We start from the raw sequence: 16,334 nt of genomic DNA on the forward strand, positions 1-16,334 counted from the left end.
CTCAAATGCTGGAGAGCTGCGGCGAATCCCGCGTGGCCACGGAAGGGCCTCTGGTGACGGGCAGCGCGGCTACGCGTGGCGCACGGGCAGGAGCCCGCGCCCGCCGCCTTCGCTTCCCTGCACGTTTGAAAACGAGGCCGGCTGCTGCAGCCGCGGCCGCCACCTTGCCGCGCAGCAGGCTCTGCCCGAGGCGAGGCAGCGCCGCTGCGGGCAGCCCGTCCGTGGGCGCGGAGCGCGCGAGCCCCAGGAGCCCGGCTGTCCGCCGTGGCTGCTCCAAGGCCGCGGGAGCCGAGCGGGGCGGGGCGCTCGCGAGCTCCGGCCTCGCCGCCCTCGCCACATCCTGCCGCCCGCCCGCCCGCGCGGGCCTGGCGCGGGGCCGCGGCTTGCCTGCGCCAGAGCAGAGCGCGGAGTCTGGTTAGGACTCGTCGCGGGGCGCGCCGCCTTCCGCGGCGCAGCACCGAGGCCGGGCAAGAGCCTGCCGGACGCAGCGGCCGGTGAGGAGGAGGACGACGACACTGGTAATGCCGGCGGGGGTGGGCTCCTCCTGTGTCCGGGCCGCTGCTGGGCGCGGGGACGGGGGCGAGCGCCAAGCCTGCGGCCGAATGCCGGCCAGACCCTGCCTTGGCTCTTCCTGCCGGGTCGCGGCCTGAAGGGAAGCGCCCTGGCACGATGCGTCTTGACGGGCCCTGGCCGCCCTGGTCGGCGGCGGGGTGGGCAGCAGCGCTCCGGGCCTGAAGGCTGGGGTGCTGTCGGGCCCCGGTCTGGATTGGGCACAGAGCCGGGCGGGCACCCTTGGAAGCAACTCCCATGCGGGGCTTTGCTTTCGGTGTGTGTGTGCAGGGGTGTCTATAACTGCAAAATTTGGGTCGTTACTGTTTTAGCCAATGAGCCGAACAAAACACGATGCGAGAGTTTTGTGAACAGGATCTTCTGCAGATTCCAAAGAGTCTAATAGCAGATGGGAGAGATTCGGGTCACTGAGGGAGTTGGGGTTTTGCTCTTCCTCCCATTATGTTCCTGACGCCCTCAAAGCTGCTGTCAGAAATAGACAGAAAAAGCTCTTTTTCCCATATAGTTTTCTCTCTTACCTTTATTTTTTTTTTAATTTGCCTTTGTTAACATTTCCTAGGTTAGTCATAAACGCCCCCAGCCACTACTACTGAATTCAGTACTCTGCCTTTCTTAGAAACGTTGCCTAAGTTATTTCTGAATACCAGGTTGCCAAGATACCATCCACTAGATCTTACCATTATCCCCAAGTAATCGGTTTTTAAGGCTGTGATCCTAAACACAATTACTAGGAAGTAAGCTCCCATTTATCTCAATAGGACTTATTTTTTAATAAACATGTTTAGGATTCCCTACAACATAAGAAATAGGAGAGGTATCTGAAATCCCACAATTTCAAGACGAGTCTAAAAAACCACTAGTTTTTCTGGGCAAATGATTTATATTTTAATAACAGAATTTAAATGTTTAGGGTACTTTCCTGTAATATCCACATGGTGTCAATCTAAATCTTCAGATACTTTAGCCCTGTAGTCTGGTCCTACTTGGCCAAATCTGGCTCACCAAAAAGCCTTTCCAGCACTAGAGACGACATCATTTTCCTTGAATGTATCCTTTTGTGGGGTTTTAAACTATTATAACTGGATGCAAAGTTTCAATATCAGTTTGTGCCCTGCTTGCAAATATACAGACGTTTAGAATTCTTGTCAAGGTCTTCATTTTTATCCCGAGTAGCCTTTTAAAGTAATAAAATCACGAAGTACTACAGAACAGGCACATGATACACAAAATGGACAGCCACAGCACCCAGCTTTATAAACGAATTTGAAATGCCTGGACAAGCAGTCCTGGCGCTGAGAAGAAGAGAACGTCAGCACCAGTCGCACCTCCGTGGGGAGGGTGCTCCATCACTGTGGTGCCACAGCAGAGGTGGCTTTCTCCCATGTTGTCACATAAGGTACCAGGGGCCCTTGGAAGAGTAGTTTAAGCCTTACAGGTAGCATCAGCACCTTGAGTTTGACTCGGAAGCAAATAAGCTGCTAGAGCAGCTCTTTTAGCACTGGTATAATATTCCATCTGTCTGTACTGTCCTAGCCGCCATATTCTGTACCAGGCTGAAGCTTCTGAGTCGTCTTCAAGGACAGCCCTCGTACAACACACTGCAGTAATCCATTTGGGAGGTCACTATGGCATGGACTGTAGCAGCCATATCGGGGGTCAGACTAAGTAGCCTCATGCAGTCTCATGCTTCATGTTCTTGCTGAGCTCTTTCTCCCTTGAATATATTGTTGTAAGCTGACGAGACACAGGAATTCCTTATCTTGTCAAAGGTCATACAATTGTATATCTTGTTCTCTGCTGTTCTCTTCTGTTCTCTCCTTATCATGGCTACCCTATAACCCAGTTCTTGTATTATAAACAATAGTGCTAAGAGAAGAAATGTTGAGGATTGCAACCCCATGCGGGAGGGAGAGGAGGAGCCATTTCATATATGTCACAATGTCTATAAAACCAATGTGCTAATGTAAATCGGGGCTTCTGGCTCTTTGGAAACGATTCCAGCCTTAAGCCCGCGCGTTAAATAAAGAATCTCTTTTTCCTTCACTCCGTGGTCTCTCTGATTCTGGGTTCTGCAACATAAATGGTGCCGTGACTCGGATGTGGCAGGCTCTGAGCCAGACAGGTGGCAGTTGCCTGCTCTTGATCGCCGCACCAGGAGGACGAGCTCGGCACATGCCTCCCTTTCTTGGCGCCACCGACCTTTTTGTCGAGTGAATGGGAGAAAGCCTGCACCGGGATCGCCCAAACGGCAGCGAGCAGCAAGAGAACCTTGGGAAGCGGAGGAAGGAACTTGAGCCCTGCCTGTATCGCAGCTGCAATTGAGTTGAAACCCACATTGGAAGCCTTCAGGAGAAAGGCAAGTATATGGGAAAAAGAGGGCCCCGCCTTTAGGGAGAAAGGCCACTGGGCAGAAAAAAAGAGGGCCCCGCCTTATGAAGAAGGTCAGTGTTGGTGGTATACGTATACAAAAGAACCTACTCCTTGCGGGTAGAAGGGGGGCCTGATCACACCCCCGAGTGGGCGCCAGTACCTAGCACGCCAGTACTCAGTAGGAAGCTGAGGAAGCTGGGGAAGCCGTTTTCCGCTCTGGTAAAAAGTGGGAAAAGTGGGTGGCAGGGACATATGGATGTAGTGGAGAGATTGATGATTGTGTGAGTGGCTACTGCGGTTTCTGAAGCATACCGTTGACCGTCCGGGTGCCCAGGCCAGTAGCAAAGTGCGTGGTGTGAAAAATCCTCTTGTGTCGGCCAGTGAGACCCCTTACTCACTGACCAATTCCCATTCCCTAATTGTGTCTGTCTTCAATTTAGGAGGGAGGCTATGGGTGGTGGGGGAAGCAAACCTTGCACCCCCTTGAGATGTATGTCAAACAAAGAAAGAAAAAGGTGTTTTTTTAAAGATTCAGAATAGAAAGAGAAAACAGCAAAAAGCTCAAGGTCGAGCTGAGAGGAAAAAAAACAAGATCTGAGGCTGTTAATTAGAAAAATGTTGCAGGACAGTCTGGCTTTTAACAAAGCGTGGGAGCGTGAGAGTGTAAGGCCAAAGAAGTAGCTGTTAGCCTAGCGCGCCGAGAGAGGGGGGGCAGGAAAATTGCCCACAACGTTCTGAGTTGTGCAACATCATCACCTCGCCTAATTGAGATGAAATCCCTAAGAAATGGAAACTGAAAATGAAGACCCAGAAGATGAAGGCAAAATAGAAAATAAAGGTGAAGAATCAGCCCCCAGAGCACAGGCTAGACCCCTCTTCGAGTGAAAAGTGTGCCATAAGACTGTCCCAAAGCAGAATGAAGCGGAAAGACCACGTTGAAGATCTCTGTCAAGGTAACCGTGTTTAGCTTTGAACTGTGTTAAAATTGCATAGAGCCTGTAGCTACTGACCATCAGCTATATGATTTCTGAAGAGCGTAACCATTAAGCTTTTGCCGTGGGATTCCCTGCAATGAAGAAATCTCACTGATTTGAGTGTCCAGTGTTACACTGCCTAAGTGTGTGTGCTAAAGAGACCGAGAAACCAGACAGCATGTTCCTGGCCAAGCCAAAATCATGCTACTGCCATGCTCCTGGAAGCTGCAATAAACTGTGTAAGCTGGGAGACCCAACCTGATTGAGAAGAAAAGAAGATATTGGAGCAACTGTCTTGAAAAACAATGAGATCTGTGTAGCTGGCTGGCTGACGCTGTCAGTGATGTTACAACTTTAAATTAAGACTGTTTTCCTGTTTGAGACCCCAGCGAAGAAAGCTGAACCCGAGTTATTTGTTGCCCGTGCCAAAGCAAGAATTTAGCTGCCCTGTACCTCATCGTGTCCTGTTTTAAGCTTGGGATTTACAAATACAAACAAACTGAGAAGCTTGCCTTTGAAGTCCTGCAAATCACCCCACTGCCTCCCCGAAGATTAATGGCTGCCTGAAAAATGCAAGTATAAAGCGATGCCCATCACCCCCCAGCGTCCTGAGTTTCGGCACTCAGTGTTTCAGTGCTTTCGTGTACCAGGTTAGAAGAGAAAAAAAAAAAAAGAGTAAGTTTTTAAAATGTCTGTGAGAGAACCTGACAGAAGTAAAATAAAATTTACAGAGGAGTTGCCCAAGTTAAAGCATCATGGCTAGAGAGCTGAGCTGTGCCGCTCTGTTTAAACAGAAGCCTTGCTAAAAAGTTAAAGGCCCTTGTCTGTCAGAAGGGGTGTAGGGCCACACTTTCCCTTTTTAAACTGATGCAAAAGTGGAGAGCCTTTGCTGGAAACATCGCATCTTCATTGCCCAGGGCCTTCTCTGTTTGCCTCCATCATCATCTGGGCTTTTTAGAGACACTCTGCACATGAACTAAAATTTTAAATTGTCAAAGACTTGCCATGGACAGTGCTGTGAAGCTTTTGATAAACTTGAACTCTCATCGCTGTGGACCATGTGTCTGTGTTTGTAGTCAGCTCAGTGTACAGCAGGCTAAGTTTGATCTGTGACTTTTAGATTTCCTTTTGCCAGAATTCATGCAGCATAGAGTTGCCGATGCAAAAATGGTGACCTAGAACTCTGCGTGTGTGGGTATGCCCGTCCCTTGATTTTAATGAGCCCTGAGCTTTCAGCCAGAAGACCAGTATAATTGCTGGATCTGCTCCATCATGCCTTACCATGCAAGAAGTGTTTTCCATTCATTGTGTTAAATTGCAGAAAACGTTTGTTGTATATATTTTATGATTTCTTAAATATCATAAAATATATGTGATATTTGCAGATTAGTGTTAGTTGCAACTCCAAATGATACTAAGTGTGGTTCCCAATGGATAACGAAGAGAAAAGACAAAAGCAAGTAGAAAAGAAAGAATAGAGAAAGTAGAAGACAGATAGAGAAGAGAAAAAGAAAAGGCAAAAGGCAAAGAAAAAACATTTGTAAAAAAGAAGCGTGGCCATAGTTGCCCCCAGGGTAAATTAAAAGCAGCTGATTGTGCCTGGAGCTTATTACCTGGGGTAAAGTAGCCACAATAATGTAATAGTTCTTTAAGATAAAGAAAATCTAACTAGAAAGAGAAGAAGAGCCTATCCCAAATGTGTGTCAGTGGGACTAGTGTAAGGCAGAAAAGTTTAAGTAAGTGAGTTTAACTTAAAAAAGACAAATAAAGAAACAAGGCTGGTGCATAGATCAGAAAGTTTTATATAAAAAGTTTGAAACATGATCTGCAATACAGGCAGATCAGCAAAGAAAAAGAAAGCAAAAGAAAGAGAAAAAATTTGTCTTCCCATACTAATAAATAAAAAGTGTTATCAAGCACTTTGGGAAGCGAAGTTGTTTACAGGAAGCTGTGCCTGAGAACCAAGCACTTCTAGCCTATGCTGAAAATGCTTGCTAGTGTTGTGCTGCCTCATGGGTAACATGTATAGTATAAAAACCCATTTAGTGCAATAGCTCGTGGTTCAGAGAAGCTGTCTGATCCAAAAATTAAGTACGCCTGTGTGCTGTAAGTTACCCAATAAAGTCTCCTTGTAAGTAACCCCCCCCTGCTGGAATCCCAAAACACAAGTGCGGCTAGAGCGCCTCACCCAGTATCAAACCCTGCTGTTAGAAGCCATGAAAGCAGGTATGAAGAAGTCAGTTAATATGACCAAAGTGTCTAAAGTGCTGCAAGGTGCCACCGAGGCCCCAGAGCGTACTTGGAGCGTCTTTCAAATGCCTATCGCCAGTATACCTCCCTCAACCCAGAGGCCCAAGAAGACATGGATGAAAAAAAGAAAAGAAGAAGACCCGGCAGAGGCAGAAGATTCTTAAAAAAAAGAACCAGTGTGCCCAGTGTGGACAAGATGGACATTAGTGGCATGAATGCCCAAATAAAATAAATCAAATACACAAAGGAGAAAACCAAAGGGGCCAGAATGGGCGAAGAGAGAGACAGCTTGAGAGGGGCCGTGACATTGACTGTGAGGGGCAGTGACATTGACTTCATAATTGACACTGGAGCAGCATCAAAAGCAAGCAACAAGAAGTCCAAACACTGAGCAAAGGTCTTCAAGCCCAGCGTTGCTTTGTCTTAGAAAATAAGCCATTCCCATCACAGAAGTTCATCCTTTCCAACCAAGAGTTAAAGTATGAGTTAAAGAGGGAAAAATAACCCTTTGACTCCCAGATGGAAAGAACTCAGAACTGTCATACTTTCCACCCCCGCAGCTATGAAAGCAGCTAGAGTTAAACCCTAGATACATTGGACACGAGTTAAGAGAGCGAGAGGGGGAGAGTAGACTGTAAACAGAAATCCTGAAAATCCTTTAAAAATCATTCTGAAAAAGCAGTAAGAAGACTCAGGCTAGACCTTACTGTGGACACACCGGGAAACTGTCCCCCTGCGTACGGTCAGACCTGCAACTGGAGAATTGAAGAAGGGGACTAGACCCTACTGCAGCTTGCCAGGTGAATAGCTGCCCAGCGTACGGTCAGATCCCAAAGAAGATCAAACATGCGTGTTGTAGTGTTAGTAGTGTTGCATTGTGTTTCCTTAATAAGGTGCAAAAAGGGGGGTCTGCCCCTGGAAAAAGAAGTTTGTCCCAGTGATTTGCTGATAATTACTGGCTTCACCTGGCTAACATCACGAGAGTAAAACATTTTTGTTTGCCAAGAGGTATACCTGCAAACAGGCTTATTAGCTCTTGCCTAATACCTGTCTGTAGACATCCTGGGAAAATTCAAAAAGATACCATGTTAAGAGTTTATGGTGTAAGTTTAACTTATTCCCAAAATGCTAATTGGGGCGTGGTTGCAAAGATCCTACCCCCTACAGAGTTCACTCTACGCACCCCCATCATTGCTGAAACAAATGCTACGTGTGCACAAATGCTTAATTGTCAAAAAATTTTCCAGAAAATACAAAGCTATCCCTGGCCCCCTTCCACTGTAATAAAATTCAAAACATATCTTTTAATGATGCCCACATACTTTTGCCTCATGGATGGTTTTAGACATGTAATTCCCGCACTTGGTCATTCATTCCTGCCAACTTGTCTGATAACCACCCATGTTGCCTCAGCCGCCAATTGAACTGGTGCCAATTCTTCCCCTGTAGCCCGAGAAAATCCGTCAACGGCAGCCTCGAGCACTCCAACTAACTAAAAATTGTAATAGTCATGTGCAGTTATATTCTGACTCAGAAAAATTGGCCTTAGCAATGTCACTAGTTGGGGTTCCAGGTTTAGCCTTGGCTAATGGTCTAAAGAACAACTGGTTAGCTTGCAGCTTAGCCAAAAGCATAAATGCCACCTCACGAGCATTGTCATTGTTAAATAAAAAGTTGCGTGATCTAAGAGGTGCAGTTCTAGAAAACAGAGCTGGTATAGATTACCTCTTCCTTCTTCATCATTTAAGTTGTGAGACACACCAAAAGCTCTGTTGTTTTAACTTAACTGATAATGGCAATGCTGTAGATGAACAGATCAACAAGCTGCACAATATAGTAGCTAACAAAACAATAAGACAAAACAATTAGCTAAATTAGTTAACCCCTTGGCTTCCAGATCTTAGCTAGCTTAAAAGCATTGTTCATCCTAATTCTACCAGTATTGTTCATAAAAGTTCTGTTATGTCTCTGCGTTCCTTGTCTTATGCGCTGTTTAACCAATCTGTTTTATGTCTCAGCTAGTAAAACTGCTGCCCTCTATGCTCTAATAGCCCAACAAGAGGCTAAGTAATATGTATGTCACAAAAAGCTTTGTATAGTTATCAGTAATGCTATAATTGTAATGAAATTATGCATTTAAGGGGGGAATGTAGCAGCCATATCGGGGGTCAGACTAAGTAGCCTCATGCAGTCTCATGCTTCATGTTCTTGCTGAGCTCTTTCTCCCTTGAATATATTGTTGTAAGCTGACGAGACACAGGAATTCCTTATCTTGTCAAAGGTCATACAATTGTATATCTTGTTCTCTGCTGTTCTCTTCTGTTCTCTCCTTATCATGGCTACCCTATAACCCAGTTCTTGTATTATAAACAATAGTGCTAAGAGAAGAAATGTTGAGGATTGCAACCCCATGCGGGAGGGAGAGGAGGAGCCATTTCATATATGTCACAATGTCTATAAAACCAATGTGCTAATGTAAATCGGGGCTTCTGGCTCTTTGGAAACGATTCCAGCCTTAAGCCCGCGCGTTAAATAAAGAATCTCTTTTTCCTTCACTCCGTGGTCTCTCTGATTCTGGGTTCTGCAACAGGACCACTGTTCAAGTCTGGGAAATGCCAGTGTGACAGCCGGTGTGGTGTAGTGGTTAGAGTGTTGGACTTTGATGCAGGATACCTGGGTTCAAGTCCCTGCTCAGCCATGAAGCTCACTGAGTGACTCTTCGGCTGGTCACTGACTCTCAGCCTAACCTACCTCACAGGGTTAATGTGAAGATAAAAAAGAGATGAGGATCATGTACATCGACTTGGGCTCCTTGGAGGAAAAGACAGGATATAAATGTAATGAGCAAACAAACAGACATACAAATAAAGGTTGTAACTGGTGATCCATACAAAGCTGATAAAAGGTTCTCCTGACCACCGAGGCCACCTGGGTCTCAAGTGACAAGCTTGGATCAAGACGTACCCCTAAGCTATGCACTTACTCTTTCAGGGGGAATACCAGTTACAATCTTGGCCTTTGTATTCTGCACTAGCAGACAGTTCTGGGTTATCTTCAAGGGCAGCCCTACGTACAATGCATTGCAGTAATCCATTCAGAAGAATATTGTTCAGAACATTCCATATGCTAAGATCAACACAAGAAAACCCACTTTCATTCTCATGACTATTGTAGAAAACAACTTATTGAAATATGGAGCAGATCATATAATGCATTGTTTAATTCTGACCGGTGGTGCTCTCCAGGTCTCAGGGAGTTATTTGCTTTATTGCGAAGAGAAAAGGAACACAGATTATACATACAAATGCCCACGAATTATGAAACTCCTATACTATCACAAAAGAAAGATCATAGAATAGTAGGATTGGAAGGGGCCTATAAGACCATTGAGTCCAACCCCCTGCTCAATGCAGGAATCCAAGTCAGAGCATCCCTGACAGATGGCTGTCCAGCCTCATCTTGATGCCTCCAGTGTGGGAGAGCCCACCACCTCCCTAGGGAATGGGTTCCATTGCCGTATTGCTCTAACAGGAAGTTTTTCCTGATGTTCAGCCGGAATCTGGCTTCCTGTCACTTGAGCCCAGTATTCCGTGTCCTGCACTCTGGGATGATTGAGAAGAGGTCCTGGCCTTCCTCTCTGCGACAGCTTTTCAATGGTCTCATTCATAAACAATATATTTATATTATCTCTATGCCTATTAATCTTCCAAGGATAATGACACTATTGGAAAGGAAGAGGGAAAAACAAACAAAGAATAGGGGGGAAAGTACTTCTATATACACTTCAGTGAAATTAAATTTAAGATTGAAATCACAGTAAACAAAAGAATACATCATCCCTAGACTTGTTCCGAAACGAATAAATAAGCTTCACCTTTTAACAAACTTTTCTTCATATATCTGATTTTCTGTGGCACATTTATGATAGGTCAATGTCACCATTAATAAAAAGGTAAAGGTACAGGTGTCCCCAACCAGCACCAAATTCTTTTAAAAATAATCAGGGGGAAGGAGATTGTTTTTCCCCAGTTAGATGCAATAGAAATATTTAGCAGAAGTCTACTGAATTTCAAAATCATCACTATATCCCCTTTTGCATACTTCGTTTTTCTGCTTCAGTGCCCATTTCACAGAAGGCAAATTGAGGAGGCTCAGAGGCAAGTCACTTGGCCAAGAAACTGAGTACAGGGCAGAGGTGGGGTCTGGGCCCACAATGCTAAATTATATTTGCCAGTTGCCACCACAAAGCACAACAAAATACCCATTTGACAGAAGGCAAGACAGTGATGGTCAGAGAAACACACACAGGCAAAACAGACCACACAACATGAATACCCCAGGCACCGTGCGCACACACATTCCCTGCCAGCCCCTCTCACCCTGCATAATGTCCCCTGTCACCCCTGGCTGGCCTTTTCCTTTTTTCGGGCAGTTGGCAGGCTTCAGAACAAAGGGCAGCCACCTGCCATGTTTATTTTCTAAGAGGCCTGGAAATGGCAGTGGCACTGTCGTGCTCGTGCTTTGCCTTGCAGGATGCCAGCCTCCCTGTTTATTATTGTTATTAAGAACAATATATTTTTAAAAAATAAAAACCCAGAAGGGAGAGGGAGCCTGGCAGGCATCCGTGGAGGAGGGTCTGCAGGCACTGCACTGGGACGCCACAGTCACATTACTGCCTCAGATATTTTCTTATTCATCTGTGTACCGCTGATAAACGCTACATATCTGTAAGCTGGGGCTGGAGCAGGGGGCGCACCACCTGTTGGCCCAAGGGCCGATGTGCTCATTAGCGGAGCAGAGTTTATCTTGTAGGATTTTCTTTTCCACCTTCAGGGAGATTAGCACAAATTTAATGTTATTTTCTTAAAACTTTCAGGGAGATTTGTGCAAACTGGCTAAAGTGCAGTAGTGACTGCAAATGTGCACAAATCTCTCCAAAGATTTTTTTAAGTTACATTTGCGCAAATCTCCCCAAAGGTGGGGTAAAATGGTGTTGCTGTCTAGGGAGGTGACGATGTTACGGAGGAGGGGCAGATGGCGAGGGAGGGTGGATGTGGGAGGTGGCACTGGCGAGATCACGAGGCGTGAGTGGGCTTTTTGCTGCTCTTGCCAGGTGGCTCTGTAGCCCTTTCCGACAAACCACACACAAGCCGCTCTGCCGGGTTTACACATCATGACAAGCCAAACGCCGTGGGCTCTCAGGGTGGCTTCTGCATGGTTAACAAACCACACTGAGGAAGCTGTGCTGGGTTTGGCCATCATGTCAAGCCACCCTGAAACAAGCAAGGGTGACAAGCCACCAAAGGTTGTCATGTTGTGCAGACCAGGTCAGAGAGTAGTGGAGGGCTGCACCACTGTGCTGGAGGTTCCCCACACAAAACAAGAAAAAGAATGGAGGCATAGGGCAGCCCTGACTTGTTCCTCTAGAAACATGAAAACTACTTGTTTAAGAACATGTTGGAGCTAATCTGTTTTAAGCCCCCGAAATAGGTTCTGGGTCCCATGCTGGAATGCCCTGCCTCGGATTTGCCACCCCGGATCTCTGGCACTTCCCGGATGCCCCCAGAAGCAAGGTCTCCACATGGCCCCCCTGCGTGCTGCACAGAGGTGAGGGAGCCCGAAGCCGCCAGAGGACGAGGATGCAGTGCCAGGCGCTGCTGCTGCTGCTGCTCCTTCAGCATGGTAAGTCCAGCCATGTCTTTGTGTGGGTTTCTCTGGGCTTTCCGGGCAGGGCAGGGCCTTATTCCCCAAGCACTTTGAGAATGTGTCCCCCACAATTCTGGCAGCTTATGCAGCTCCCAGATCCAGTGTCCTCCACAAGGCAGGGACACCTTGTTTCTCAGATATCAGTGCCACGTGGCCTTTCAACCCACTTGGGCATGAGCCTTATGGCAGATGCAGAAGACTGGGGAGGCAGCATTACAAAGAGGTGGGCGGCACCAAGCACAGCTGGTCACAGAAGCAGCAAAATGCATGGCCGGGGTCAGCATCTGGCTGGAGGGAGGGCTGGCTTCCTACTCCACCCCGGTCCAAGTCGAGAGGGCTGAACGTTACTGAAGCCCATCACTAAAATGGCCACACCCAGTTGCAAAATGTGGCACGGGCAAGGCAGGTCACAGGATAGCGAAGCAACTCTTTCTGAGGAGCATTGCAAGGCCCCCTGGTGGCCCGCCTTGCCATGGCGTCTTTGTGTAGCCCTGCAGGCTCCCTTGATGCCCCTCCTTAAGGATCCATCCCCTTGACTCAAACTGTGAGCTCTTCCCTCCTCCTTTCTCCGGGAGATCACTCGAGCCACAGGTGGACTTGGTGGTACAGAGCACCTTTCATCAGCTTAGGCTGATATACCGACTACGGCCTTATCTGGACAGAGAGAGCCTAGCTGCAGGTAACCATGCTCTGGTGACCTCTCGTCTGGATTACTGCAATGTGTTATACGTGGGGCTGCCTTTGAAAGTGGTCCGGAAACTTCAGCTGGTCCAAAACAGGGCAGCGAGACTGTTAACAAGGACTGGCCAATGAGATCATATTACGCCAGTACTGTCCCAGCTGTACAGCTGCCAGTTCCTTTCCAGGCCCGATTCAAAGTGCTGGGATTGACATTCAGAGCCCGAAATGGCTTGAGGCCAGGTTATCTGAAGGATCTCCTCCTCCCATATGTACCTGCCCAGACCCTAAGATCATCTTCAGGGGACCTTCTCTGAGGGCCCCTGCCAAAGGAAGTGAGATGGGTGGCTACCAAGAAAAGGGCCTTTTCTGTTGTGGCCCCCTGGCTGTGGAATGAGCTCCCTAGAGAGGTTTGCTAGGCACCTACATTGTACTCCTTTCGGTGCCAGGTGAAGACCTTTTTATTTTCCCAGAGTTTAGCACTCTAGTCTTTTAGCTTTGCTGTTTTAAATCTGTATTTTAAATCTGCATTGCTGTAGGTTTTATTCTGGTTGTACTTGTATATTGTAGTTTTAAGAGTTCATATTTTATATTGTTTTATGTTGTACTTTGTGGTTTTAATTTTTGTGAGCTGCCCAGAGAGCTTTGACTGTTGGGTGGTATAGAAATGTAATAAATAAATAAGCAAATAAGCCAGCCTACTCAGGACTGAATACTCTGCAGCACTTTCCAAGTACCAAGATGCTTTATGTCTACTCACAAAAAAGCAGCTCTTCTGCCTGCAAAATGCACAGCTCAAAATCTTTGCAAGGGCTCCATCCTTTGCAAGGTATTTGGTTAATTGCTTTTAAATACCCTCTTCTTTCTGCTTAGAGATAACAGCAGAAGAAGCTTGCAGGCCTCTCCACAGGCTTGCCCCCTCCTGCTTGGATGGGGTCACCCAGCCAAGGCTCCGGCAAAGCCCTGATCTTCCCTGCCCCAGACTGCCAAGGGGTGGAGGGGAAGTAGCTTTGCCAGCAGGAAAATGGGCCTCCTCCTCCTGCTCTCACCTTCGCTTCTCTTCCACATTCTCCAGTCATTCCGTCCCCATGTCTCCCCCTGGCTCGGGCTCCCTCCTCCTTACACAGATCCCGCCGGCCCCTCTCTGGTTCTTCCCTCGCCATCCACAGCCCTTTTGACTGGGCTGATCTCGCTGCCCTCAAGGCCACAAGCCCCTGCAGATCCTCACAGGCCTCCTGTGGAAGCGCCATGAGGACCCAAGCAAACACATCTGTAAGGCAGAGACCACAGCAGTGGTTCCCTCCACCTTTAAAGTGGGTGGGGAGGGGGTGCCATGATCATCGGAGCAGGGGCCCTGCGGTGGGGTGATCTTGGGCCTCAGTGCTGGCTTCCCAATCATAATTGCGCCTCCACTTCTGTAATGTTGCTGAGAGGACCCTGTGAGCCTGATATGTGGAGGGCTGGGTGACCCCAGTCAGGGAAATGGCACAGGAGAAAGGAAGGGCTGAGCCCACCCCTGTTCCCATCCCCATTTCTCAGATTGACATCTGTAGTGTTTGCTGTAGGCATGTTCTGTGAGCCAGGCCAGGATTTCTGAATGCCCTGGATTAGGCAGGTAATCCACCCCAGGACTGGCAAAGCAAGGCAAGGGCAGCCTGCCTGTGGCTGTCTGCAAGGAAGGGGCGCTGGGAGAAACGACCCTCGGTTTTGTGGAGAGCCAGATTCGCACTCTCAAGGGCCCCAGGCCGCTGGACACAACAAAACCCCCTGCCCCTGCTTCAAAGGGAGGAGGATTGCTCTGACCACGGGCCCTGTTGTGCGGGCCTCCTGGGCTGTCATGTGAAGGGCCAGCCTGACGTTGCGTTGCTTCCTGCTCTGGTTCCCATCCATACAGCCTCGGCCTGTGAGCCTCTCACCTGTTTTGCTGACTACATCCAGACATTGACATGCACGTGGAGCAACAGCTCTAGTGGAGCTCCATATAATCTCACGGCGAGCTGGTAAGTCTGGGTGGCATGTCTCACCAAACGCTTCCCTTCTCCGTGGGGAAGGTCCGCAGAAACTTGCCCATGCCTGACCTTTTTCTGCTAGCTCGCTTGGCTGTGTGTGCAGGACCACTAAACTTGCCTGCCTGCCGTGTTCGGCACATCGGGGACGGGGTCTCAGGCCAGTTCCCCTGTTGGGAGATCCCACGCAGCTGAGCCACAGGACTGCTGCCCCCCGGTGCCACCCCCCACTGTCAGCTGCACCCTCCGTTCCTCCAAGCCCCCCCCCCGGTGGAATAGACAGAGTGGGACATTCTTTGCTGGGGCGGGAGGGGAAGGCTGCCAAGGCCAGGCATCCCACCCATCGTGTTCCAACATGCAGGTTCAGTCAGTGGATTCTTATCCATGAGGCAGAGAGGTTGTTTGATGGGTTCACCTCACCATTTGTCTATTGAATGGGTGAAAGGAATTAACTTAGAAGGTGTCTACAGTCAGGATTCAGTTGGCCCAGTTGACTGGCATCAGTCAGGAGGGAGGGGCTGTGGCTCAGTGCTGGAGCCCCTGCTTTGCACGCAGAAAGTCCCAGGTTCACTCTCTGGCAGCATCTCCAGGTGGGGTTAGGAAAGAATCCTGCCTGAAACCCTGGAGAGCTGCTGCTGCCAGTCAGTGTCAACAACACTGGGCTAGATGGATGAAGCTTCTGATGTTCCTGTGACCCACTCATCAGCACGCCACATGGTCTTCTGCCCTCCCTGGGATGTCCCCGATGCTTCCCTCTTGGGCGCGGGCTTGGGCACCTGGCGGCCTCTGCTGACCAGTGGTGGTTCCATACTGAAAGGTGTCTTTGGCTTTTGAAGGGACTGTGGGGATGGAGGCTCCTGCTGCTTCCTCCCCGCCTCCAGCACTGCTGCCCAGGCAGACTACACCTGCTTCTCGGAGCAGAGGCTGTGCTTTGGGAACAACAACTTCGACGTGACGGTGGCAGCGCTTGCGGGGGCGTTGCCCAACGTTTCCAAGGGATGTAGCAAGGTCTTTGTGTTCCAGGAAAACAGTAAGTATGAGCAGGGGCCTGGCACCAAAGCAGCGAGGCCTGTGAGCCTCGGGCCCATCTGGGTGCGCAGGCGACGGTGTCCACGCACAGACATCGGAAGGCAGTGGTGATGATAACTGCAACGGGAAAGTGGCCAAGTGCAAATGTCAAAACCCCCTCATCCGTTAAAAACTGAAGGGGAGAAGCTTGAGGTGGCTCAAAGGAAGAAGCTGGAGAAGCTGCTGTGCTGGCATCGCTCCATGCCTGGACAGGCTTTGCCAGAAAACGCCTAGCGTTATGCATTTACGTACATGTTTGAGTTTTCCACATGAACTTGTTGTTTGCTCCCTGGGTTTGGTCATTTCTGTCTGAAATAGAACAGGTTTTAGCACCCACGTAGAAGCAAGTAGCAAAGGGACCAGGCATATGTGCCGTGACCCATGTGCCACTGCACTTCCAAACTGGGGTGGGGGGGGAGAGAGGCTCAGAAATGATGCCATGTTCTCAGGCAGGTTTGTGTGGAAGGGTGTCCGTGTCACTTCCTGGAGGTCTCGTGCTCCTCCCTCTTCAACTGAGGGGAGCACAGCCATATCCTACTGACTTATCCTTCTGGGGCCTTTCCAAAGTGTGGAGAATGGAGCAATCCCACCTCCTTCCTCCGGAGCAGCCAAGTCCTCCAGGTTGTGGGTGTGAGGTGTCGAGTCTGTGCAATGGGCACAGGAGTGTGGGCCTGTTTCTTTAATCTGTGAACCCCTTCCCAATTAACAAAAA

At 48.6% G+C, this 16,334-nt stretch overlaps 1 protein-coding gene across 4 annotated transcripts in view; it reads left to right on the plus strand.

Annotated features, from left to right (window-relative positions):
- The first annotated feature begins 394 nt into the window (after positions 1-394).
- IL21R (interleukin 21 receptor) overlaps positions 395-16,334 on the plus strand; it is a 29,001-nt gene continuing 13,061 nt past the window's right edge. For 2 of the 4 annotated variants that reach the window (XM_084819155.1, XM_084819153.1), the window contains exons 1-4: positions 395-518; positions 11,643-11,846; positions 14,443-14,548; positions 15,391-15,584. In XM_084819155.1, coding sequence (XP_084675281.1) covers positions 11,675-11,846; positions 14,443-14,548; positions 15,391-15,584 — 472 coding nt within the window. In that variant the 5' untranslated portion in view covers positions 395-518; positions 11,643-11,674. The remainder of the gene's footprint in view (positions 519-11,642; positions 11,847-14,442; positions 14,549-15,390; positions 15,585-16,334) is intronic. The other 2 variants (XM_084819156.1, XM_084819154.1) reach the window with 1 other exon arrangement.

Source organism: Heloderma suspectum, chromosome 12 (genome assembly GCF_057233095.1).
Source record: "Heloderma suspectum isolate Gila_16-S chromosome 12, 16-S_ref, whole genome shotgun sequence".
Taxonomy (NCBI): domain Eukaryota; kingdom Metazoa; phylum Chordata; class Lepidosauria; order Squamata; family Helodermatidae; genus Heloderma; species Heloderma suspectum.